The sequence below is a fragment of the Lithobates pipiens genome, unplaced genomic scaffold (genome assembly GCF_037356315.1).
Source record: "Lithobates pipiens isolate NorthernLeopardFrog02 unplaced genomic scaffold, aLitPip1_a1.2 Scaffold_8, whole genome shotgun sequence".
Lineage (NCBI taxonomy): Eukaryota > Metazoa > Chordata > Amphibia > Anura > Ranidae > Lithobates > Lithobates pipiens.
In genome coordinates this window covers 651,471,773-651,498,937 of record NW_027507903.1, presented here as the reverse complement: position 1 = coordinate 651,498,937, position 27,165 = coordinate 651,471,773, and the positions used below count along the sequence as shown (strand labels likewise).

The 27,165-nt window shown below is 43.6% G+C and overlaps 1 protein-coding gene across 1 annotated transcript in view; it reads right to left on the bottom strand.

Annotated features, from left to right (window-relative positions):
- Nucleotides 1-473: 473 nt before the first annotated feature.
- The window catches only part of LOC143962463 (NACHT, LRR and PYD domains-containing protein 3-like), a 49,821-nt gene continuing 23,129 nt past the window's right edge, over nt 474-27,165 (bottom strand). The window contains exons 2-7 of the mRNA XM_077471733.1: nt 11,553-11,620; nt 8,449-8,751; nt 5,710-5,748; nt 3,032-4,742; nt 922-1,065; nt 474-531 (exon numbers count right to left, since the gene is read on the bottom strand). Coding sequence (XP_077327859.1) covers nt 474-531; nt 922-1,065; nt 3,032-4,742; nt 5,710-5,748; nt 8,449-8,751; nt 11,553-11,589 — 2,292 coding nt within the window. The 5' untranslated portion in view covers nt 11,590-11,620. The remainder of the gene's footprint in view (nt 532-921; nt 1,066-3,031; nt 4,743-5,709; nt 5,749-8,448; nt 8,752-11,552; nt 11,621-27,165) is intronic.

Here is a 27,165-nt window from a genome sequence, read left to right as displayed (position 1 = left end):
CTAAAAGTGTAAATATTTACATATTTTAAACAAACACAAATATACATGATGAAGCCCCGCCTAGGGCGTAACGTGTAAGGTGGAGATGCCAGCACGCCTGTCAGATACACTAGGAGAGCCGCTGCTATACTGTTATGAAGGAGAGGAGGGTCGCCGGGCGCTCTGTGCATTCTTACATGGATATATTGTGATTCTATGTGAGGATATATTACATGTTATTATTAATAAACTATTAATGACCCGAGTATCCCAGCTATTGTGACACATACAGATAAAACAGATCTGGTAACAAGTCACCAAGCGGGTATTATCCTCAGACGGGGAAATCTGTCCTCCAGGGGGCAGGAGAGCGATAGTGAGTATGATGACATGGCGGCTGGTTTTCATTCTATAGAATTATTGTAATATATCCGAAATCCACATATCAGAGGAGATCATTTCCTCTACATCACTTCCCCTTTAGGCTCCTCCCACTAGAAGAACAACCCCTCCCCCGGACATTTCTCCAGCATTCTTATAGTGTATTCAGAGCTTCATAAACACAATGAAGACACATGATAAAATGTCATAGAAGTGTTACTGAGCATTGCTTCCTTCTACATAATCATCAGATGTGTGAGCGAGTCCTAAGGGGGTCTATTCCATCCTATTCCTTGCTTGTTAGGAATATGGATGGTCATTCCATATGTACAGAGCCTGGTCACTGTTCTACTATAAGGGGAACCCCAAATCCCATGGATGAGATTACAAAGAGAAAGATTCCCTCAGAGAGAGGAGAAGACATGAGAAGAGGACAGGTGATGGAAGATTCTACATGGGTGAGGATGGAGGACACCCAGAGATAGAAGGAGACACTGAGAGACGGGAACAATCACAAGACGTCACATTTCCCCATCACTGCACATCACACATTTCTCTTACCATAATACCTGAAATTTACTCTCCGGGTTCACCAGAAAGGAAAGAGAATCAGACTTCCTTTCATCTTCTGAAGAGGTGGAATCTTCTTCTTCTGCTTTGTCCTCTCCCGGACAATCTGTACTGTAAATAGTACAACCATCAAATCTAAAAGCCAATAATGAGATAATAATTATCACCAAGAATGTATGACCTCTGACACCAAGAATAACAATGTAACCCCCAACATTTCCCTTCCACATGGCTGCCTTCCCTCAGTCTCTACAGCCTCATACTGGACCTGATGAGGACTTCTCATTGGTGGCTATGAGTGGTCTTTGAAGTCACACTCCAGACAAAACTTAAAGGAGGCCCCTGATATGCATACGGGGTCTCCGGCCTTCCTACACAGGGGTCTCCATTCAGCTTCTGGAAAATCCTGGAACACCACTTTGGTTCCAGATATAAAATGCAGTCCAGACATTCCCATCTCCGCCCACTTCTGCAGACAATTGGCCCCTTCAATGTTGGGATGATGATGTCACACCCCTGACATTATTTCCCTCCCCCAGATCTCTGAACACAAAGCTTTACCTCCAAATGTTCTGTGTGATAAATGGTATAATTGGGGGCAGGGAAAGGGTTAATCCGATGTAAATGATGTGATTGTTACCAGAAGTTGTGTAGAAGGTGATATGTGGGAACCACCATTTAGCTCTGGTTCACACAGCACAACATGAAAGTCGCAGCCACTTCCAGCTTGACTTTGCTCTACAACTTCCTGGCGACCAGGTGCGACTTCAAAGCGACTTTACTGAGAAGCATTCCTATGTGACTTTGATGGATCCGTGTTTATAGCGTGTTTTGTCACATGACAAAACATGTGTCTGCTAACCGTGATTGAGGCGTCATTAACAATCAGGCTGCATTTACATCTGCATGATTCTGAATGCACATCAACGGCACAGAAATTGTGTGCTTTGCTGCATGTTTCAGAAATGAGCTGCGACTGTGCGTCACGCTTGTACTACAAAAATGACAAAGCGAGCACCATGCATGTTTCCAAAACGTGTGGCAAAGTATGTATTTTCCTGCAGGTTGCTGGGCATTCAGAAACATGCAGACCATAGGCATGCACACAGGGTGTGCCGGGTGTGCCTGGGCACATCTTAATGTGTGTCCGGAGATCTTCTGTAAGATGCTATAAGAGACTGTATAGGGCGCTGCCTGTGAGACAGTTTCCCATTGAGCAGTCAAGGAGGCATGTAAGAGCCGCTTAGTGCTTTAAACTGTAATCTAATGTCACTGCTTGCAGATAGGAGCTGTCAAAACTCAGGGCTAATGTCGGGGGTGGGCTGGACCAAACAGCTAGCCTATCAAACACACTGATGTCGAGGGGTGGGCAGGCCACTCCGTGTATGTGACTCCACCCCCTTTCTATCTCTTACATGCCTAGCTGACTGCTCAATGGGAAACTTCCCCTCTCCTAGATGAGAAACACGCAGATATGAATGCTGGATAATTGTTAATGACGCCCCAATTACAGTTATCAGACGCATGTTTTGCTGCCAAGATGCATGACGCTCCATGACTGAGAAGATTCTTGAGCTACTTTGGGGTGTTTGTTGCATGTCGGGCAGAACATTCCAGTGAATGAGCTCCCTATACACAATGTGTGATTACACATGGAAAATACACAAATAATGGGAGTGGGAATGTGCGTTTCCGCTATGCTCAGATGTGACTGGGATGTGTTGGGAGGAAGATTTTAGGCAGCAAGGATGACCAGGGAGGAGAGGGGGGGGGGGGGGGGGGTAAAGAAGCCTCAGAAGTCGCAGCAAAGTCTTAAAGAGTCAGACAAATGTGCGACTTTCTGGTGATTTTACATTGAAGTCTATGGCAGTCTGTGGGAGTCTCTATGGGAGTCACCTGACCTGCGACTTTACATGTCATCAGAATGTCGCTGGAAAATTGCTGTAGTGTGAAGCAGGGCTTAGGGCTGAAGAAAGTGTGAGTTCCCAGGACTTCTAACAAGTGTGGTAGATGGAGAACATGTCTGATAATCACAGTTATACTGTATGCAGGTTCCTGCCCATTCTATGAATTCAGTTAGGATTTCCTCACACTCACTTACCTGACCTCCTGACTCCTGTGTAGGAATGGAGATAGAAGTTTCTGGCACTCTGGACCCACAGTGAGAAATAGAAAATATAAAGTCTGAAAACTTTCTCTCTTCAAAGCCTTCAAGCAATAGTTCAGCTGCTTGTAATAATTCCTGTTCATCCACAAGTGATCAGTATCTGAGCCCCACAGGTTCAAATCTGTACAGTCAGACATGACGCTCCTAATGAAGTCCTCATCCTGAGTCTCATACAGACAGAAGAGGGTCTGAGTATGGAAAGTCTGATTGATGTCCTCCATGGCCCATTCTATCATTGCAGGTTTGGCTCGGAGTGAGATGGAGATTCCTGTGACCTCTGAGAATGTCTTCACCTGATTTTCATTTAAGAGACCAAACAGGAATTGTACAGATAATACTAAATGTGAGTAAACTGAACGGAAGACACGGAGTGATTTCCCTTTACAGATCTCCGGGAGGGAAGTACCTTCCATAGACCCAGACCCATCATCCATCCCATAATAGAGAGCAGCAAGGAACTCCTGTACACTCAGGTGGATGAAGCTGTAGCAGGTCTGGCTGCGGACGTCCCAATGAAAGATGTTCTCATTCAGAAATACAGACTCCACCTCATCCAGAGAAAGTCCATGTCTTTCTAGATCTTTCTTCTCAAATAAGATTTGTTGGTTCAGAACTCCCTGATTGGCCAGAGCACACAGCTTCTTCAGACAGGTTTGTTTCCGATGTACAGACTGCTCCTTCTTGCTGTGATGGGTTAGTAAAACCTCCAGGTAGAGAAGGTAAATTGAAGTCGTTGTACGACACTGAATTACATCCAAATCTTTTCTTATTTCTTGTCTCATTACAGTGCAGACAATCCAGCATGTGATGGGGACGGCACACATGGTGTACACAACTTCATTGGCTTTTAGTATACTGAGAACCTTGTCTGCATCTTCTTTATTTCCATAGAATTTATGGACATATTCCTCTCGATCTTCCCTTGTAAATCCCTGGATTTCCACATTGTGAGAATCATCAATGAATGTGTTAAGTTTCTCCATGGACAGTGACCTTGTGGTGATGATCAGAGAAGATTCTGGGAGAACCTGTCCCCTGAGCAAGCTTTGGAGAATTATTTCTTTGTGGGTTTCCATAGAAATGTCAAGACAACCCTCAGATTTCTCCTTCAGAGTCCACCTCAGTTCATCAAACCCATCAACTATGGTGAGAAGTTTTCTCTGACTTCCAGGATCCTTCAGAACAGACACCAGGTCATCTGAACTCAGTCTGCAGGTTCTGGATAAAAGTCCCACAAGACTTATGTTTTCAGGGATGGTGTTGATTTCTCTACAGCTCAGATAAAACACAAAATCAAACGTGTCTTGGTAGAGATCCCCAGAGGCCCAGTCCAGCATGATCTTCTTGGAGGTCATTGTTTTTCCAATCCCAGCAGGTCCTTGTAACACCACAATCTTAGGAATGAACCCACATTTATCAGGGTCAAAGAGGGCCTGGATTGTGGTTGGGGGTCTTTTCTCCATGATCTGTAGATGTCTTCTGCCTGAACTCCTTATTTCGTCTTCTTTTCCCTCTTTATTCTGGGGTCCGTTTATCATCAATAAATTGGTGAATCTTTCCTGTAGATGAACAGCCTCTCTCTTACGGGAATTATATTCTTTAATCCTCTGGATCTTCTCAGAGTCTTTGTGTTTCTTACTGATGTCTTTATGAGAGAAAAGAGAATATTTTATTCCTTATACACACATGAAATAGAATACTCCCAACTCTGTCTTATAAATACTAACTATAAACCCGAAGAATGGAACCCTAAAAGAAGATATCACATGAAATACAGGAGGACTATGGAAGCATCCAAAATATGGACACACCATCCAGACCAGAGGCATAAATAGAACCTGCAGGGCTCCAGTGCAAGAAACCATGAAGGGTACCCCCTGACTGCTGGGGCCCTTTCCACCAGTCTCAGGCCCTTTCCCCTGGTCCCTTCCCTACAAGGTTGGGGCTCTTCTCTCTGAGGCAGGAAAGAGTTGCCATCTTATCCCTTTAAACCCGAACACATAGTGATTACACAGGTTCTGTGGATGATTAAGGTGGTAATTAAACTCACTTGGTGCCTAACCTGCACTAAATTAGTGTCAGAACCTGTGTAATTCATATATGTTCGGGTTTAAAGGGATGAGGTGGCAACCCTAAGGCAGAGGCCCTTTCTGCTTGTTCCTGTCATGGGCCCTTTATAAGCCATGGTTCAGAATGCTGCGACTTATGTGACTTTCAACACAAAGTCGCATGACAAGCCAAAATACATTCATTTCAATGGGTGCTATCCTAATAAATGTGACTAAAGTCTCAGCAACAAAGAAAAAGGCAATACTTTTCTATGGCGTTGGTGTGATTTGAGTGGCATAGACTGCAATGTCAAATCACAAAATTGCAAACAAGTCACAAGTAAATTACAAGCAAGTCGCACAACTTTGGGATCACAACAGTCTGAACTGAGCCCATGTTCTGCAGTGGGCCCCCTTCCTGCCATCTTGGGCCCCTACAGTGGCAGAACTCCAGGGCCCGGTCTTAAGTGCAACCTTTGCGACCCTGGTAGTTCCACCACTGATCTGCACTACAATAAAAACAAAATGTTCATCCAGAAGAGATTTCATATGAGTCCTACTAACCTGATAATCTGTTGTCATGTGTCATCTTCTTCAGTTTGGCTGGAAATAAGATTAGGGAAGTGATTAGTCCTGACAAACCTCTGAAATGTATAAAATAATAACTAAGAGAGTTATTAGTGTAGCAGATCCTCCCAGACACCATCATCCCACCAACCCTCTGTAGATTGGAGTCTCTCCTCCTCCAGGTGATGGGGAGAGTCTTTGTCTGCCTGGTAACATCTCAGCACATTGCAGTGACATGTGACCATGGTGGGGGGACCAGAAAAGCCCCCAATTCTCTATGCAGGGATTACAGGCACACACCTAGAATCTGGAGCCTTGACTGCTCTTTCTGATGGAGGTTCAAGTGGATGCATGGGGCACAAGGCTCAGAACCCCGAGCAACAATCATGAGGGTCTCCTAGGAATACAGCTATAAATATGGAGGTTCTGTATAATAGACAAGTGGCTGTGATTGTATTGCTCTGCTCGGCATGCTGAGTGATGTCATTGTGTTATGGTGACTGACTGCCGGCATCCTGGAGAAGTTTTACTCTGCTTCCCTCTTACATTGTTCCTGAACTCTGTAGCCTTTTCCTTCATCCACAATTTTATACCCAAATGCATTTTATTCTGTAAACTCCCTCAGTAAAGATTGTTAACCCCTTAGTGACTGAGGGGAAAACAAATGTTAATGCCTGAACACAATTTTACAACTGTGACCTGTGTTAGTAAATCTGTACATATCATCCCAACTACATTGTGTATCCAGGAGGATTATACCGTATTCATTTCAGGACAAATTGAGCTTCTTTTGGTAACACTGGCACCAACACTGTTAGTTGTGGTTTGTACCCGTAGTACGGCCTAAAACGCATTGCAGACATTCTGCTTTTTTATCCTACCTAAAAAAATCTGACACTGATACTAATTTAGAAAATGTTTAACCACTTCCTGACCGGCTCACACTGATATATGTCGGCACTTTGAAGAGGGATATTGCTGTTAGGACAGCAGCTACCATAACCCCGGTATCCTCTTCTTCAGTGAGCGGTCCGGTTTCTGATAAAAGTGGTCTCTGTGGTGGATTCACCGCAAGATCACTTTTATCGGTGGTGGGAGAGGGGCCCCCCTCACACTGCTCTCCGGTGCCCTCCACCGCTTACCGGAGCCGCAGTAGCGGCGGAGGTGATCATGTCCTTTCCCGTGTGTGGTATGGACCGAGTGAGGGGAAGATCCCCACCTGTCTCCATACTATTGCAGGGCGGAAGCGACGTCAAAACTTAATTTTTGTGTAAATATGAGATGTGAGGTCTTTTTGATTCCAGATCTCATATTTAGGAGGTCCTGTCATGCTTTTTTCTATTACAAGGGATGTTTACATTCCTTGTAATAGGAATAAAAGTGACACCTTTTTTTTTTTAAAAGAACAGTGTAAAAATAAAAATAATAAAAGGTAAAATAAATAAGAAAAAATGTAAACGCGCCCCATCCCACCGAGCTCGTGTGCAGAAGCAAACGCATATGTGAGCAGTGCCCGCATATGAAAACGGTGTTCAAACCACACATGTGAGGTATTGCCGTGATCGGTAGAGCTAAATCAATAATTCTAGCCCTAGACCTCCTCTGTACCTCAATACATGCAACCTGTAGAATTTTTTAAACCTCACCTAAGGAGATTTTTAAGGGTAAAAGTTTGTCGTCATTCCACGAGCGGGCACATCTTTGAAGCGTGACATGTTGGGTATCAATTTACTCGCCGTAACATTATCTTTCACAATAAGAAAAAAAAATGGTCTAACTTTACTGTTGTCTTATTTTTGTGTTTAAAAAAAAGTGTATTTTTTCCAAAAAAAGTGTGCTTGCAAGAAAATACGAGGTGACAGAAAGTATTTCACGACCGCCATTTTATTCTCTAGGGTGTTAGAAGAATATATATAATGTCTAAGTAATTTTCTAGCAAAAAAATTGTTTTTAACTTGTAAACATCAAATCTAAGAAAGAGGCTCAGTCCTTAAGTGGTTAAAAATAAAAATACCCAAAATACACCAACCCTGACCCTAAAACTAAATCTGGCACTGACCCGGATCAAACCTCGATCTAGCTATTTTTTTCTTTATTAGAAAGAACACAATGTATGATATAATATATCCTGTATGTATACAATGTATTATATAATGGATCCTGTATGTATACAATGTATTATATAATGGATCCTGTATGTATGCAATGTATTATATATTGTGTCCTGTATATATATATATATATAATGTATTATATATTGTGTTCTGTATGTATACAATGTATTCTATAATGGATCCTGTATGTATACAATATATTATATAATATATCCTGTATGTATACAATGTATCTTTCTCTCCATTTGGAAAAGAAAGAAAACACAGGGGTGAGCTGCACAGACACACATGATTGCCAGAGGATATCACAGCGATCATGTGACAGGGAACTGGGAGTCCTGGATTCTGATCATTAGTACAATCCCTGGGATCTTGGTGGGATCCTAGTCTCTGTGTAGCGCTCCCATAGCACAAAGGGAGGTACGCAGATATGTGGCCCCCAGAATAAAGCCCCCTTTTTTTGTGGGGACCCCATAAGTGCGTACTGTCAGTGGGAAGGGGTTTATCCAGTTAGAAGCTCCTGATTGGTCACTGGCTTTCCCTGGATGACATTCCTAGTTTTTCCTCACACACATATTGATCAGGAATTGGTAGGAAATGGTCATTATAGATGGGAACTCACCATGTTGTGCTCTCCTCTCCTGAAGGTCATTTGCGGGTCCCATCAGATTGATCAGTGTAAAGACATGAATGGTGACATCCAGAGCCCCTTCTTCTCCATATTTGTTTATCAGGAGGTCCTTGGTGGTGATCCAGTCTGCATTTTCTAGTTTTCCTCGGGGGATGGGAAGTTCATCTTTATAGGAGAAATCAGACAATTTGTTCCTAAATCTCTTGAAGTCACTTCCTTTCAGATCCTCCAGAGAATATATGATAAGATCCCCGGGGGTTTGTTTCCTCTTTCCCAGGACACCAGGAGCCGACCCTGCAGAGAGGACAATCAGCGACCATAAACATTCATCCTGATTGGAGGATTTCTGACACATGACAGCAGATAAGTCTGTACTGGCAGCCAGCAATGCTATAAAGAGCATATAGAAGGGAAAGGAAATGATCCCCCAATAGGTCTATATGTACATCATCCTATGGAGGGATTGGATTCCCTGTGGTAATCTTATATGATTGCCTCCATAGTGGTAAATTACCTCTCAGATGGATTAATATTGGATGCAAACACCTAAGGGGGCTATTTAAAAAAAAAAAAAAAAAACATCACCTTTGTGAATTATCTCTATAATGTGTCTAATATGTTTATTTTCTATGATCATCAGCTCCATCTAGTGGTCATAATGCCATATCTTACTGGTTGAGGAATTTCAAGAAAATAATGTATTATGAGCTGATGATCATAGGAAGTAAATCTATTAGACAAATTACGGGGATTATTAGTGATGACTGTACAAATGATACAAACTCATAGTAATTATTTTATATACAGACCTCCTAATGTATATGCATGGATGATCATTTTAAACATCATGTTTATTGATTGTTTCATAGTAAACTAAAAGAAAAATATAAAACTTTTAAAAAACCTCCCCCCTGAATAATGAGGAGTCTAATCAGTGTGAATTAAGAACTCTGATTACCCCCAAATCTCCCAGCAGTATGTGTCATGTGACATGGGGCTGTTTTCTCCTTAGGATTATAGACAAAGGATTCCCCCGACCACTACGCAAATAGCCCAAAAAATTGGGGTCCTCCAATCATTATGGATCACTGGACCATCTCAGAAAATCATTTCCATCAATGATAAATAAAATCTGAAGACTCGGGAATGTGATGGTGGAATTGATGAAAACTCCTGAACTCTTCTAATGGGTGAAAAGCAATAATGTAGCACTAATAGTAAGAACAGTACTGATATACTGTAAAAAATACAAACAATACAACAAATGTGTGCATACTAAAAACCGTGATATAGTGACTAACACCTAAACAAGTGCAATCCAAAAAGTCAGTGAAGACTAGGAATAAAAATAAATCAGTCCCAAGTATCAATAGATCAGATACAGTGATTCATATGGTAGATAGACAGAAGAGGATCCAAAGGGCATCTGAGGACAGTGACATCAGATGAATATACAAAAGGTGGATGCTCTTACCAGAACCAAGGAACCTGCGTGTGGGCAACACCAGGTCTACCGAGCATAATCACTCATGTGGATGTGGATGTCGATTGTTGCGCTCTTTGTCACAAGTCTGATGTTTTATCTCTCCCTCCTTTTGGTTAAGCCTCTGATTTTATGCAATGTGCATTTTCTGCCGTTTGTTGTGGCGCACGTGCGCACGTGTGGTTGGTGCAGTGCGATTTGCAGGGCCCTACTGTGATGCATGGCTTGCCGTGTGCCCCTTTTGATTTCCCTTCCGGATGCAGTGGTTTAGCCAAGCCTCGTTTCTGGGGCTTGGTTTTTCCGCATTGGGCTGTGACGCACGCGCGTGGTGAGTTGCGGATGGCCACGTGCGCTCATTTGCGTCATTTCCGGGTAGGATGGTCTAGTCAAGCCTAGTTTTCGAGGCGTATGCCATTTTTCTTTATTTCTATGTTGTATAGAACCCTCTCTTTATTGGCTATATTGGGCCCTACAGGGCCACTAATGTAGTCGGTGATTGGCTAATATTCACCATATGTCCGGAGGGCCCGTTTTTGCTGGCTTTTTGCCCATTTTTGCCTGCTTTTCGGAATGCCGATTACAGTGTGATCCCATCCCCACATTCCCAGTGTTCACGGCCATTGGTTAGGAGGTTTAGTACAGGATGAGTGATTGGTTTTCTCATTGTGGGGTGAGAGCATAGTCTACCATGTGATTAACTTCTTCCTATCAACAAATTCTTTGTTACTAATTATTGATTAAGGTTTTTGATTGGTGTTACATTTTCTATAGTTTATATATATATATATATATATGGGGGAGCAGTTATATGCCCCAGTAGAAGTCCATTGGGACAAAACGCGTAGGGAATGGTTTCTATGTTCCCTATATTGCTTTTATTATTGTGATCACTATTTTTATTCCTTCTTTTATTTTTGTATGCTGGTTTTATGCCAATAAACAGCCAAACTTGTTTTTTTTTTACCTACAGTATGGGAAGTTGTTGTCCCTTTTTGTTTTACATATGATCTGCTCTGTGAGCCCTTTTTTTTGATTCATTGCTTGGAGACTACCCTTTCACCGATGGATTCCCTTGAGAGAGGATTGGAGCTGCTGAGGTTATCGCGGATAGTTCCTTCATTGGCTGAAAGACCATCTGTGACCTGCCGTATTGTTCCTGAGAGATTGAGGATTCATCGGTTTATGTATCTGTGATCTATTGATCCTTGGGGCTGATTTATTTTTATTCCTTGTCTTCACTGACTTTTTGGATTGCACTTGTTTAGGTGTTAGTCACTCTATCATGGTTTTTAGTATGCACACATTTGTTGTATTGTTTGTATTTTTTACAGTATATCAGTACTGTTCTTACTATTAGCACTACAATATTGCTTTTCCTTTGTATATGAATTTTGTCACATTTGTGTGTAGCAGCTGTTCCATTTATTCTTTTCACAGGTTAGCGCAATCATTTTTTTATTGTGTTGCACTCTTCTAATGGGTGGACTGACCAGATGTCTACAGGAAATGCCCAGACTATGGAAACATAAGATGTCTATCATCTAATTCCAATCTCTGGAGATGTGAGATGGAGGAAAACATTGGAAAGGATTGTCAGGATCAGCAGTCATACCTTGTGAGGAGGAGGATGAGGAGGAAGAGGTCGCCATGACATCAGGAGATGATCCGAGATGACATCACCTGGAAGGACCACAAAGAATAATAAACTCATTTGTAGTGCGATGAATGGAACCAATGAGGAGAATTTGTTTCCTTCTGTGGATAACAAATGGCTTACTGGTTGTTCAATTAGAAAGTATTAGACTTGGATGGATTTCTGTCATTTACAACCTATATATGTGAGGGTCAATCAGAACCTTCTACTCTGCATTCATCTAGTTGGTATATCGGGGTCACAAAATAATCCTACCCTGTTTAGGGCCACAATTTATACAGACTTGTATTATTAGGTGTCACCTCCATAAATCTGTTTCATTCATAGCCAAGACTGGTACTAATCAGCTCCAAAGTATAAGCCAGTAAGATGTCTACAGAGAGGTCAGGTGATAAAAAGGAGAAGGCCCCAAAATGGAAGCTGTGTGTGGTCAGCAGAGACCTCCATTCACTAATAATATGCTTCCAAGAGGATTCTTCAGGAAGCTCGGTATTTATTCATCATAAAAACAGGTTAAAACATAAACACATTGTGTGGCTCTTTAGTGGCCACTTTGTCGGGGAAAGGTGTACAGTACACTTTAACTACTTCCGGACCGCCCACCAATGTTATACATTGGCTGTTTGAAGAGGAATATCATTGTTATGGCAGCAGCGAGCTAGCTTCCATAACCCTGGTATCCTCTTCTTCAGTGAGTGGTCGGGTTTAAGATAAAAGTGTGTTGTGAATTTATGAAGAAATAATAAATTTTGCTCCCAAAAGAACAATTCCCCTCCCATCAGAATTAGGTGACTTATTTATATGACCCATTGAAAAGCTGGGCTGCGACAAACAAAAGTCTCAGGATGACTCAGATTGAAGCCAGAAAAACGTTTAATTCAAGGAAGGCTTGGGTAAATAAACCTATTTATCAGAGAATGAATAGATATCTTAAAGTCAACCTCAGTATGGGCTCAGATGGTCTCAAAGACAATGACTAAGGCTGGGTTCACACCATAGCGATGCGGGAACGCCGCAAATCCGCGGCGTTTTCCCGCATCGCATGCCTCCCGCCGGCAGTTCACACTGCCCTATGCGAACTGCTGGGAGTGTCAATGATATGTTAATGACACCCCCAGATCAGTCCGCATATCGCAGTGCGATCTGCACACTCGCACAGGAATCGGATCGCATGGTGTGAACACCCATGCGATCCGATTCTGCTGCGGACCAAAAAAAGGGTCCCGTGCGAGTTTGCTGCGGGAGCGATGCGAATTCAGCCATACTATCTGTATGGCTGAACTCGCATCGCTACGGAGATCGGATGTGATTTGCACTGCAATGCGGTGCGAATCACATCCGGATCTCCCCCGCAGCAGTGTGAACCCAGCCTAAGATACGAAGTGAAGGTTTAACCCAACAGGACAAATAAGACACCTCTATTAGAAAAGTAAATAATGGAATTGTCTCCAAAATGTTCAGTTTGTTTGAGACGCTGTGAAGAAACATTGAAAACCTGTGTATATTTTGCATCATGAATACACATATATTAGAAGGAGGGATATCATATTTTACTATTAGTACAAAGGAAAAATTGTGTTTAGATACCCATCATGATTATAAGACAAGCTGTGACCGTATATACGAAAATCCACATATTACATGTGTTGTCTCAAGACAATTAGGTTGAAATGGGAAATACAGGAGTCACGTCGTTCATATAAACCTCAATTTTTGGGTAATTCTAATTAATCACATCTATAAATCAATGATTGTATTACACACCAATTACTAGGGATCCCTGAACCATATAGACATATATTGACATCCCCAAAATATAGATAAATACCATTATAATAAGAAATATATATATGAAAGTGTGATTATAAGTAGAAGTGTTTTAGCAATGAATTAGTATTATGAAAAACATAATTGTGATTATAACTGTATAAGAATTTACACATGTTTTTAGATAAACAAATATTCATTGGATGTACCCGAATTATACCTGTATCCAAATAGATAATCATTTTATAAGATATATATATATATATATATATATATATATATATATATATATATATATATTTTAGTGCCCCCTTGAACTTTTGAACCTTTTGCCACATTTCAGGCTTCAAACATAAAGATATAAAATTTTTATTTTTTGTGAAGAATCACCAACAAGTGGGACACAATTGTGAAGTGGAACGAAATCTATTGGATTTTTGAAACTTTAACTAATAAAAAAAATGAAAAGTGGGGCGTGCAAAATTATTCAACCCCCTTGCGTTAATACTTTGTAGAGCCACCTTTTGCTGCGATTACAGCTGCAAGTCGCTTGGGGTGTCTCTATCAGTCTTGCACATCAAGAGACTGAAATTCTTGCCCATTTTTCCTTGCAAAACAGCTGGAGCTCAGTGAGGTTGGATGGAGAGCGTTTGTGAACAGCAGTTTTCAGCTCTTTCCACAGATTCTCGATTGGATTCAGGTCTGGACCTTGACTTGGCCATTCTAACACCTGGATACGTTTATTTGTGAACCATTCCTTTGTAGATTTTTCTGTATGTTTGGGATCATTGTCTTGTTGGAAGATAAATCTCCATCCCAGTTTCAGGTCTTTTGCAGACTCCAACAGGTTTTCATCCAGAATGGTCCTGTATTTGGCTGCATCCATCTTCCCCTCAGTTTTAACCATCTTCCCCTCAATTTTAACCATCTTCCCTGTCCCTGCTGAAGAAAAGCAGGCCCAAACCATGATGCTGCCACCACCATGTGTGACAGTGGGGATGGTGTGTTGAGGGTGATGAGCTGTGTTGCTTTTACGCCAAACATATCGTTTTGCATTATGGGCAAAAAATTGGATTTTTATATACAGCTTACCTGTAAAATCCTTTTCTTGAGAGTACATCACGGGACACAGGAGCTTCATTACATAGTGGGTTATATAGGCACCTCTGGTGATTGGACACTGGTTGACCCTAATTAAGGAGAATTCCTCCCCTATATAACCCCTCCCATCCGGGAGGCACCTCAGTTTTGTAGCAAAGCAATAAGAACCACGTAAAACCCAAGAGGGGCGGGAGCCCTGTGTCCCGTGATGTACTCTCAAGAAAAGGATTTTACAGGTAAGCTGTATATAAAAATCCCATTTTCTTGATCATACATCACGGGACACAGGAGCTTCATTACATAGTGGGATGTCCCATAGCAATGCTCAGGTTGAGGGGAGGGAGACACAGATCATAAACATAGACCGCCAGGGACCTGAGGACCTAAACTGCAGCCTGCAGTACACTGTGCCCGAAGGCGATATCCTCTTGCCCTCTGACAGCCACCTGATAGAATCTGGTGAATGTGTGGATTGATGACCAAGTCGCAGCCTTACAGATCTGAGCCAGGGAGGCCTGGTGATGCACTGCCCAAGAAGCACTGACAGCCCTAGTAGAGTGCGCTTTCACCTGAAAGAGAGGAATCTTCCCCTTTAAGCTATAGGCCTGAGAAATAACCAGTCTGATCCACCTCGAGAGAGTGGGACTTTGACGCTGCCTGACCCCTTCTAGGGCCTTCTGGCAGAATAAATAAGCAGTCAGTTTTTCTTATCTGAGCAGTTGCTTGAAGATAAAGACTGATTGCTCTAACCACATCTAAGTGTGTAAGGACTCTTCCTCTATGGACTGAGGATTTGGAAAAAAGGATGGTAGGATTATATCCTGATTCAGATGAAAACCTGAAACCACCTTAGGTAGAAAGGACCTATTGGGACGCATAACCACCCGGTCCTTATGGATAATTAAATAGGGCTCTTTACAAGAAAGAGCTGCCAATTCTGATACCCTTCTAGCCGTGGATATGGCTACTAGGAAGACTAGCTTCTTTGTCAAGAGGACTAACGAAGCAAGATGCAAAGGTTCAAATGGTTGGGCTTCTAAGGCCGAGAGAACCAAATTCAGATCCCATGGGCATACCGGAGGTCTGACTGGCGGTCTTATCCGCATAGCCCCCTGGATAAAGGCCCGTACCAGGGAATGTGATGCAAGCGGTCTTTGAAAAAAGACCGACAGGGCCGAAATCTGCACCTTGATGGTACTTATGGCCAAATTCAATTCAAGGCCTGATTGGAGAAAGGCCAAGAATCTGCTAATGACATACCTTCTGGGATGCCATCTCCTGGGTTCACACCAGGAAACATATGCCCTCCAGATTTTGTAATAGATACGCCTGGAGGCCGGCTTTCTGGCATTGACCAGAGTGGAAAGGACTGGCCCCGAAAGACCACGGCCTTTTAAAATGTGGGTCTCAGCAGCCAGACCATCAAATTCAGACTGCGTAAAGCAGGATGGTAAATGGGGCCCTGCGAGAGCAGATCTGGCCGGAGAGGGAGGGTCCATGGCCTGCCCACTGCTAGCTTCATGATTTCTGCGAACCATGATCGCCTGGGCCAAGCCGAGGCCACTAGAAGGACCGACTTCGCCTCCCTCTTGACCCTTCCCAGGAACCGTGACAGTAGCGGGTTCGGGGGGAAGGCATAGATCAGATTGTACTGATTCCAGGGAACCGTCAGAGCATCTGACCCCTGAGCAAGTGCATCTCTTGTCCTTGACACAAAGTTGTCCAGTTTCCTGTTGAATCTGGACGCAAAAAGATCCACGTCTGGAGTGCCCCACTTGTAACATATGTCTCGAAATACATCGGGGTGCAGAGCCCATTCTCCTGGGCACAACTGCTGGCGGCTGAGATAATCCGCCTGCCAATTCTCCACTCCTGGGATGAAGACTGCAGAGAGGCACGGAACATGCTCTTCTGCCCAGACAAGTATGCGATTCACCTCCTTTTGGGCCACCAGACTTCTGGTACCGCCCTGGTGATTGATATAAGCCACCGCGGTGGCATTGTCGGACTGAATCCGAACCGGGAAACCTCGCAGTCTGTGAGACCACTCTCTGAGTGCCATGTAAACTGCCCGAATCTCCAGGATATTTATGGGCAGCAGACTTTCGGTCGCAGACCATCTTCCCTGCGAGCATGTTCCCTCTAATACGGCTCCCCAGCCTGTCAGGCTGGCATCCGTTGTGACAATCTTCCATGATAGGGGAAGAAAAGTTTTGCCTTTTAGCAAATTTCTGGTTTGTAACCACCAAACAAGACTCTTGCGTGCCCGGGGGGATAAACGCATAGGAAGATCCAGAGATTGGGGCTTCCTGTTCCAAATCGCAAGGATGCATCTTTGCAGGGGCCTTGAGTGGAACTGGGCAAATGGGACAGCCTCGAATGAGGCGACCATCTTTCCCAATAGTCTCATACATAGGCGAATAGAGGGAGATCTTCTGCCCAGAACTAGGCGCACCAGATCTCCAATGGCCAAGGCCTTTGGCCTTGGAAGGAACACCCTGCCCTGAGCGGTGTCGATAATGAGACCCAGGTAATCCAACCTGGTGGTCGGTTGCAGAGACGACTTTTCTAGGTTTATAATCCAACCTAGGCGGCCCAGATGTTCTAGCGTTTTGGTGACGCTGCGACTTAGGCTCGTTGTAGTTCTCTCTACGAGAAGCAAGTCGTCCAGGTAAGCCATGACGGCTATGCCCTGAACTCTTAAAGTTGCTAAGAGAGGGTCTAGAATCTTCGTGAAGACTCGGGGGGCCGTAGCTAGGCCGAACGGCAGGGCCACAAATCGAAAATGGCGCTGCTCTACCGCGAACCTTAGAAACTTCTGGTGTGCGGGAAATATTGGCACATGGAGATATGCATCTCTGATATCTATTGATGCCATGAATTCTCCTCCCTGCAGGGAGGAAACCACAGTGCGTATAGACTGCATCCGGAAGGTCTGGATGTGTAGAAACCGGTTTAAGTCTCTCAGATCCAAGATAGGTCTGACACTTCCGTTTGGTTTTGGAACGGTGAAGAGATTCGAATAAAAACCTGAACCCTGATCTTTCGGGCTCACCTCTACTATCACACCTTGGGATAGTAACTGATCTAAGGCCAGGAGTAGCGGTTTACGCTCTATCGGATCCTTGGGGATCCTTGACCTTAGAAAACGAGAGGGTGGAATCTTCTGAAATTCTAGCCTGTAGCCCAGAGATACCGAAGAGATCACCCATTTGTCCTGAATCTCCTCCCGCCAGGCGCCTGCAAACCGCAGGAGCCTTCCCCCCACTCGGCCGAGCGGGGGCGCCCCTTCACAGGGAGGTCTTGGAGGTTTGCTTGGCAGGCTTCCGCCCCCAAGTCCTCTTCTGTGCCTGGGCTCGGCCCTGAGGCTTTCTAGCAGCGGAGGGCTGGGAAGGCCGTCGCCACTGTTTAGAGCTTGACGCTTCGGGAGAAAGAGTACGCCTGAATGAGGGACGCTTACTCTTCTTGACTGGAAGGAGTGTAGATTTACCTCCTGAAATATTTTGGACGAATTTATCTAATTCTTCTCCAAACAAACGCTCCCCTTTAAATGGGAACCCAGCCAAATGCTTCTTGCATGACATCTCAGCGGCCCAATTTTTTAGCCATAGAGCCCTACGCATGTGTACCAACATGAGGGACAAACGTGATGCTTGTTGGACAGAATCCAAAATCGCATCAATTATGAAACATAGGATGTGAGGCATCTCTGCATATTTCTCTACTTCCTCGCTGGGGAGGAGTTCAAACATTTGTTTGACCTGTTCCTTAAGGAACTGGCACAACCCCACGGCTGCGACTGTAGGTTGCACCACAGCGCCGGCCATGGAAAAGGAGGCTTTTAACAAGGTTTCCAGCCTTTTGTCAGCTGGATCCTTAAATACCTGCGCATTATCCAAAGGACAAGTTAGGTTTTTATTCACACAAGAGATAGCCGCATCAACAGATGGGGCCCCCCATTTCTTGGTGAAACTTTCCTCCACGGGATAATTCATAGAAAACCTCTTGGGAGGAGTAAACAGTTTATCGGGATGTCCCCAGTCCTCATACATCAAGTCAGCCATTAAAGGATGAATTGGGAAGGAACAAGCAGTCTGTGGGGCTTTCCTGACTCCCAGGGAAGAGACAGAGGATGTAGCGACTTCAGCAGCCGGCATTCTGAACGTGGTACGCACCAATTCAGTGTAATACTGCACCTGCTTTCTGAGTGCCTGGGAGGAGGGGACTAACTCCTCATCCTCTGACTGATCCGACTGCTCATGATCCCTTTCTAAAGATAGGGATCTCTCCTCATTTTCAGAGCAACTGTCTGAGAGAGGGATTTCAGCAGAGGGAGGGGATCTACCCCTTTTTCTGCTATCTTTTAGGGAAGCAGAAATAAAATTCATTATCCTCCCTTCAAAACTCTCCAATGAAGCCCTAAGGGAGTCCTCAGTGACATAGACCGGGGCTGCGACATTAGGAGAGGCTGCAAAGCCTGAAAGGGGCACTGACTCGTCTTGAGATGCAGGCTCCACTCTTGCAGAGGGGGATGGTAATCTGCATGCACTTTTGGAACCCCTGGACCTAGGCGGTGATTTGCCAGTGCTTTTGTTACCTGCCCCTGAAACCCTCTTACGAGGAGACATAGTACTGAGCTACAAAGCAGAGTTACTAGTGTAAAATGCAATCACTTTGTTGTGCTTAAAGTCTCACAATAAATCAATATAAGCTTAACTGCACAATATGATGCCGAGTAGGTGTCTTAAGGTTCGCCTGGATCCAATCCCACGGATGCTTACAGCCCACAGCTCCTGTGTCTCACCTTACAGTCCCCTGATGCTCTGGGCTTTTAAAACGGCCGTTTTGGCGCCTGCACTGCAGCACTGAGCACCTGATTGTGCACAGCTGGCAACCACACCCCCCCCCCTTCCCCATTAGGCCGGGAGCGCGCCCGGTGCACGAGGACTGCGGGATCCGGGGGGGGGGGAGGAGAACCCAAAAGGAGTGACATGGGACCCCCTGATCTGCGTGGGACCCCTTTTTTACCTTTATTGTGGCAGGGACTGCAAGGAGACGTGAGTAGCTGGGAGAACCAGGCATTTCACTGAGCGTGTTTGTATTGAAAGGCATGTAAGTATGCATCAGGCTGCTCTTACTCCCTCAAGTGGTGGAAACCAGGTAAGACATACAACTACTCATAATGAAGAAATCCATTCATATATTAAATATATAGGATGACTTCCCATACCTGATCCCCGCCGCAGGAATTGCTGTGTTCAGACCAATTCCAGCCTTCACCCATCACGGCGGGTATTGTTAGCCAACCTTCAGGCGTATCTGGGGTTCTTACGAAAAGATCCTCCTACCTGGGCCTTGTAAAAAACTCTGCCAGAAACTTACGGGCGCCCTGAGTAAACAGTACCCCAAGTCTGGTTGTCCCAGAGTCCAGTCTTCCAATGGAGAGGACTTACAGGCAAAACCTTGTGTCTTCGGCAGACGAGGCCCGGGTACCATACCATCTTGGGAGTCAAATATCGGCCCGAGGTATGGATCCGGTTTGTTGTAGCCCTTCGGCCCTCGCCGGGACCCGCATAGAGCTAAGTTTTACGTGACCATCGACCAGACACTGGCGAAAAAACTGAGGTGCCTCCCGGATGGGAGGGGTTATACAGGGGAGGAATTCTCCTTAATTAGGGTCAACCAGTGTCCAATCACCAGAGGTGCCTATATAACCCACTATGTAATGAAGCTCCTGTGTCCCGTGATGTATGATCAAGAAAGTTTGATTTTGGTTTCATCTGACCAGAACACCTTCTTCCACATGTTTGGTGTGTCTCCCAGGTGGCTTGTGGCAAACTTTAGATGAGACTTTTTATGGATATCTTTGAGAAAGGGCTTTCTTCTTGCCACTCTTCCATAAAGGCCAGATTTGTACAGTGTATGACTGATTGTTGTCCTATGGACAGACTCTCCCACCTCAGCTGTAGTTCTCTGCAGTTCATCCAGAGTGATCATGGGCTGCATCTCTGATCAGTCTTCTCCTTGTCTGAGCTGAAAGTTTAGAGGGACGGCCAGGTCTTGGTAGATTTGTAGTGGTCTGATACTCCTTCCATTTCAAAATGATCACTTGCACAGTGCTCCTTGGGATGTTTAAAGCTTGGGAAATCTTTTTGTATCCAAATCCGGCTTTAAACTTCTCCACAACAGTATTACGGACCTGCCTGGTGAGTTCCTTGGTCTTCATGATGCTCTCTGCGCTTTCAACAGAACCCTGAGACTATCACAGAGCAGGTGCATTTATACAGAGACTTGATTACACACAGGTGGATTCTATTTATCACCATCAGTCATTTAGGACAACATTGGATCATTCAGAGATCCTCGCTGAACTTCTGGAGTGAGTTTGCTGCACTGAAAGTAAAGGGGCCGATTAATTTTACACGCACCACTTTTCAGTTTTTTATTTGCTAAAAAAGTTTAGATTTCGTTCCACTTCACAATTGTGTCCCACTTGTTGGTGATTTTTCACAAAAAATTAAAATTTTATATCTTTATGTTTGATGCCTGAAATGTGGCAAAAGGTTGAAAAGTTCAAGGGGGCCGAATACTTTCGCAAGGCACTGTGTATATATATATATATATATATATATATATATATATATATATATATATATATATATATATATATATATATATATATATATATATATATATATATATATATATAGACAGAGAGAGAGAGAGGGGGAGAGAGAGAGAGAGATCACTCAACATGTGTCTGTCATAGATAGACCAGTTTTTATAGATATACATCCTGCCACGCTCTCCACCACTTACTTGAGCTGTTGGCAGTGGCGGAGGCGATCAGGTCCTTCTTCTGACTTGACATGGAGACTAGTGAGGGCAAGATGGCCCCCTATCTCCATATCATTGCAGGGCGGAAGCGACGCCAAAACGTCACTTCTGCCCATAGCTATTAAGGGGCCTTTTTTTTTTTTTTTAAATGACATTTTTTTTATTGCATTTTACTGTAAATATGAGATCTCAGGTCTTTTTGACCCTCAGATCTCATATTTAAGGGGTCCTGCCATGTTTTTTTTTTCCCCATTACATTCCTTGTAATAGGAAAAAAAATTACACCATTTTTTTTTAAAAAGGTGTTGAAATGGGAAATACAGGAGTCACATCATTGTTCATATAAACCTCCATTTTTGGGTAATTCTAATTAATCACATCTATAAATCAATGATTGTATTACGCACCAATTACTAGGGATCCCTGAACCATATAGACATATATTCACATCCCCAAAATATAGATAAATACCATTATAATAAGAAAATATATATGAAAGTGTGTATAACATCGGTATAAAGAGGATTTATTTTTATATTAGATATTTATTAAAACCTTTTACAAGTCCAGCAAACAAAATACAAAAGAGTCCGGTAACAAAGTGTGGCATAAGAAGAAAGTCATGTAGGAGAAGGAAGAAGGAAAGCGTTCAGAACACGTCTCTTGTGTATCACTTCCATATTCACAAACCTCAATGAGAAGAAGATTATAAATGAAGGAATTACAGACAAACATGTTGTGATATATACTTAGCAGATTATCAGTAAGGGAAGTAATCAGGGTAACAAAGGAAAGAACATATCAAAGATTAACAGAGTAAGTAGTGAAATAAAAGAAAGTATAGAACAATAGAAGATTACACGGTATCCAATATTGACATGTAAAGGCGTAGAATGTCATAACAAATATATTATATTATTACAATTTGTTATTATTTCACCGATTGCTCCGGTTTTCCATTGTTTGTCAAACCATATATTTTTCTAATTGTAATAGACTGGAGCTTTTACAAGACTAATGCCACGTACAAATGATTGGCCTTTCCGGCAAACTACTACTTCCCGACGGACTTTTGGAGGAGTACCGATGGACTTTCAGAATGAACACACATGACTAAGTCCGGTCGAAAGTCCGTTCGTTTTGAACGTGATGATGGAAACAGAACAAATAGCCAATAGCTTTCCTTGCATCGTATTTGGTCCGTCGGACCAGCACACAGACAACCATTTTCCCTAGTTTTAGTCCGTCGGACTTGAGTCCGTCAGATAGATTTGAAACATGTTCTATTTCTAGGTCCGTCGGACTTCCCCCCCCAAAACGATCGGACTAGCCCACACACGATCGGATTGTGTGATGGACTAATCCAGTCGGACCTAGTTTACCGGAAAATCTGATCATGTGTACGCGGCATAAGGCTCAGGTCACATCTATGTGGTTGAGCTTGATGCAGTTTTCCGTTGCATTTTGCATTTCTGAACATGTGTTTTTGATGCATTTTTTATGTGTTTTTTGTTTGCATTTTGGCTGTTAAGGAGCAGGTGGGTGCCACGTCCTTAACAACCGATGACTCATCAGCTGTCAGCAGATTTCCCTGCTGACAGCTGAATGTAAACAAGACAATGACAGCATTAAAAAAAAACAAAAAAAAAAAACACACAACGGCGTGTTCCCCAATCCATACCAGACCCTTATCCAAGCATGCAGCCCAGCAGGTCAGGAAAGAGGAGGGACAAAGCGAGCAGGACCAGAAGGATTTGCCCCCTTAATAACAAGGCCATTATTTACGATACGGCACTGCGTTAATTGAACTGACAATTGCGTGAGCATATTCACACATACAGATGTTGGTGGAAGACCATTGACTGCAGAAACCTTTCCGTGGACACAGCAGATCTGTTTGCTCTTTTAAGGATGTTCGTTCATGCCTCCCCAAGAGACTCACCACTTCATGTTGACTGCATTAATGTTCCTATTAGGCAGATCTGCATACATGGGAACCATAGCATAACCATACAAAAATTATGGCCCATCGAGCCATGATAGTGTATGACTCATATCATTGGTAGCGGTGGGAATGTGCACATGATCGTATTCAGAGCCTTGTAGTTAGTGTTCAAATAGGGGGCTGGCCGCATGTCTCTCAACATGACCATCTGCAGACGTCATTACTGGAATTCTATTTGAATATATACATGTGTGTGATTGATTCTTTTGAAAGCATACACAAGTGTTTGGCTGATTCTGAAGCCGCCATCTTCCTTTGTTATTCATGTTTACAGTATAAATAAAGCAGTAGATCATTTTATTGCAGGATTCTGCTAAGCTCAATGTGATACCAGCGTCTGTCTGTGTTACTTGGAGATATTCAAGCACACTTTTCCAGGCATTATATAAAGGGAGCTGTATTTGTGCTTTTAAGCGCAAATAAATTATTTGCTTATAGAAGCTTAAAATTTCAAGGACAAGATCCCCATTCTGCCCTTCCTCACTGTGACCGCAGGTTGCCGGAGGACATCAAGTCCACCCAACCCACGGGCAGGCCGTAACAGCGCCTGCACGAGCCGATGAACAATGATGGCGGTTCACACAGGAGAGCCAACCTGCCACAGTGCAACTGCAGCGGGCAGTCTTTAAGTAGTTAAAACGAAACAAAAAGTCCCCCAGTGTAGATCCAGCATCAATCACACCATACGCTGCCACCACCATCCAATTCCTAAATACTTAAGGTGCAGGACCACCAAATGACATGACAGGGTGGCCTTATCCAATTTGTGACATCAACCCAGCATGACCCATTCGATGGGGCCCCAAACTTGACTATTATCCAAAATCTGGAAGTCAAAAACAAAACCTCCCCAGACGTTACTGTGGTCACTTGACTAAACTCCGTACTGAACTCAAAGGGTTGATGGTCCAGCAGCATGATAAATACCTTCCATCCCTAAAGATCCGCTATCTTGCACAAAACAACAAATCAGGGAAACTCCTGGCTACTAGGTACAAGACACGGGGCCCAATCCACTAAGCGATATGTTATCGCATTTGAGTATGCTGCAATATATCTCACAACGATAAAAATTCACAAAGATACTCTCATTATAAACTTGCATGCATTATATATTTTAAAATAATGCATGAAATCATGCGGTAAGTTACCACAAGCATGTTGGGGCGAACGGTTCACCTTTTCCTGAACACCTGAATTTGCAGGGTTTTCACCAAGTGTTATCCCTGCCAAGCACTCTTCAATTTACTGAGCGCTGTACAATGCAATCTGTGGGCAAAGCTTTGCTCAATCTGGGTGCAATGTAAGCTGGTTGTTAAGGAGAGGGACCAGGAAGCTGGCCGCTGCGTCCTTAACAACCGATGAGTCAGCTCTCTATGGTTTTCCCCCGCTGACAGCTGAAAAAAAACAGCCATCAATAGAAAAAAATAAAATAAAAGTGTACCAGGCCCTTATTTAGGCATGTAGCCTAGCAGGTCAGGAAAGGCAGGGGAGAGCAAGCAGACCCCCTTCTGAACCATACCAGGCCTCAACATGGGGGGGTGATTTGGGGAAGATGGGGCTCTGCCCGCCCACCCCAAAGCTCCTTGTCCCCATGTTGATGGGGACAAGGGTCTCTTCCCCACAACCGTGGGCTGTGGTGGTGGGGGACTGCAGGTTGTGAGGGTCCCTGGCAACATTACCTGGTGGCCCCACCCCTTGTGATGTAACTTGCCCAGCATGCACCAGTCCATGGCACCAGAAGGGGCGTGTCAGGGCTGGGCTCAGCCCTTCCTTCTCTGAGCTGGCTGCTCAGCTGTCGGCTAATTGCCAGCTCCTTTCTCTCCATAGTGACTCAGCTGTTGATGATTTGCTCATTAGTCCTGGCTACTTAAAGCCATCCAGCTAACTTTATCTCTGCCTTCACCTTTAGTCACATTTCAGAGACTCTCCTGCGTTCCTGTTGAAGACTTGCTCGGCTGATGTCCCTTCTGTCTCCTGATCCTGCTTGCTGTACTACTACGTTGATCTCTGGCTCTCTGACATTGGCATTGGCTGACTACCCCATCTGGTTAATGAACTCTGGCTATGTGTTGACTACGCTTACTCTACGCCTTTTTATTAGTATTAAACAAGTGTGATTAACTGTAATTCTGTCTCAGTCTGATTCATGGTTTCTGACAGTAGGCGAAGGCCATGAATTCAGAAGATGCAATCAGTCCACTTGTTGGTAATATTTTTTCCAGATTGGATGACCAGGATCATTGCATGGATCAGTTTGCCATGGCGTTACAAACGCTCCTGAATCGCACGGCTCACCTGGAATCTTCCACTATGGCTGCTCCGGTACAACCTGTGTTGCAGGACGTCCCTGCTGCTGCTCCAGTCTCTGTGCAGGAACTTGCCTCGAGTATTAACTTTATAAGAGGCATGTCTGGTTTCTCTCCACTTCCCCAAAGATTTGGCGGCGATCCAGTTCAATGCAGAGGGTTTCTCAACCAGGTTGAGATATCTACATTGAGATGCTTCCCCAGGCATTTCCCACAGACAGAAGCAAAGTAGGTTTCATGATATCTTTGCTTTGTGAAAAAGCCCTGGCAAACCCTCTATGGAAGACGCAAAAACCTGTGGTCCTGAGTTACCCAGAATTTGTGGCTTCCTTCAAAAGGATATTTGACATTCCCGCATGCTCCGCTTCTTCTGCTAAGAGCCTCATGTCCATCAAACAGAGTATGAGAACTGCGCCATTGAATTCCGTACTCTGGCAGCAGAGGTTGCTTGGAACTAGAGGTCGACCGATATGGGTTTTTCTCTGGCCGATGCCGATATTTAGAAATCATGGCGGCTGATAGCCGATATATGATGCCGATTTTTTTGGGCCGATATGTTAGGCCGATTTTATTTTATTTATTTATTTTTTTCCTTTTTTATTTATTTTTTTTTTTTTTAATCCCCCTTGATCTAACACACCTTTCCCACTGGGGTGTTTTTCAGGCGCTTTTGGGCTAAAAATAGCACCTGTAAAGTGCCTGCAAAATGGCTCCCCTGCAGTCTGTGTCAAAGACAGAGTGCTTTCACATGGAGGCGATGCGCTGGCAGGATCTTAAAAAAAAGTCCTGCAAGCAGCACGTTTGGAGTGGTGTATACCGCTCCTCCACCACTCCTGCCCATTGATATGAATGGGCACCACTGCCGAAGCGCATGCAATGCGATTTGGCAGCAGTGCTTCATGGGCGCATTTAACCTCTTCCTTGGCCGCTAGCTGGGTTAGATGTGCCCCACTAGCAGCCAAATAGCACCGCTTAAATGATGGTAAAGAGCCGCTAAAACTTGCGTTTTACCATCAACGCCTGCCCGCTCCAGTATGAAAGCAGTCTTCATAAGTGATACAGAAAATTTCTTACATTTAAACATTTATTAAACAAAACAAACCTCCAATCAGTTTACTTGTATGTATGATTTAGATTAAAAAAAAAAAAAACTATATATTAAATAAAAACAGGTAGTCAAAACTTTTGGACAAAAAAAAAAAAAAATGGGCTAACTTTACTGTTTTTATTTTATTTTTTAAATAGTGTATTTTTTTCCCCAAAAAATTCATTTGAAAGACCTCTGTGCAAATGCAGTGTGACATAAAATATTGCAACAACCGCTATTTTATTCCCTAGGATCTCTGCTAAAAAAATATATATAATTTTTAGGGGGGTCTAAGTGATTTTCTGGCAGAAAATACAGGATTTTTACTTGTAAGCAACAAGTGTCAGAAAAGATTTAGTCTTTAAATGGTTAAACTGAGAACTTCTACACACTGAGATAAGTTCATTCATTCATAAGTGTAAACATTGTATCATTTTGTTCTTTTCTTGGCAGCCCAGAGAGGAG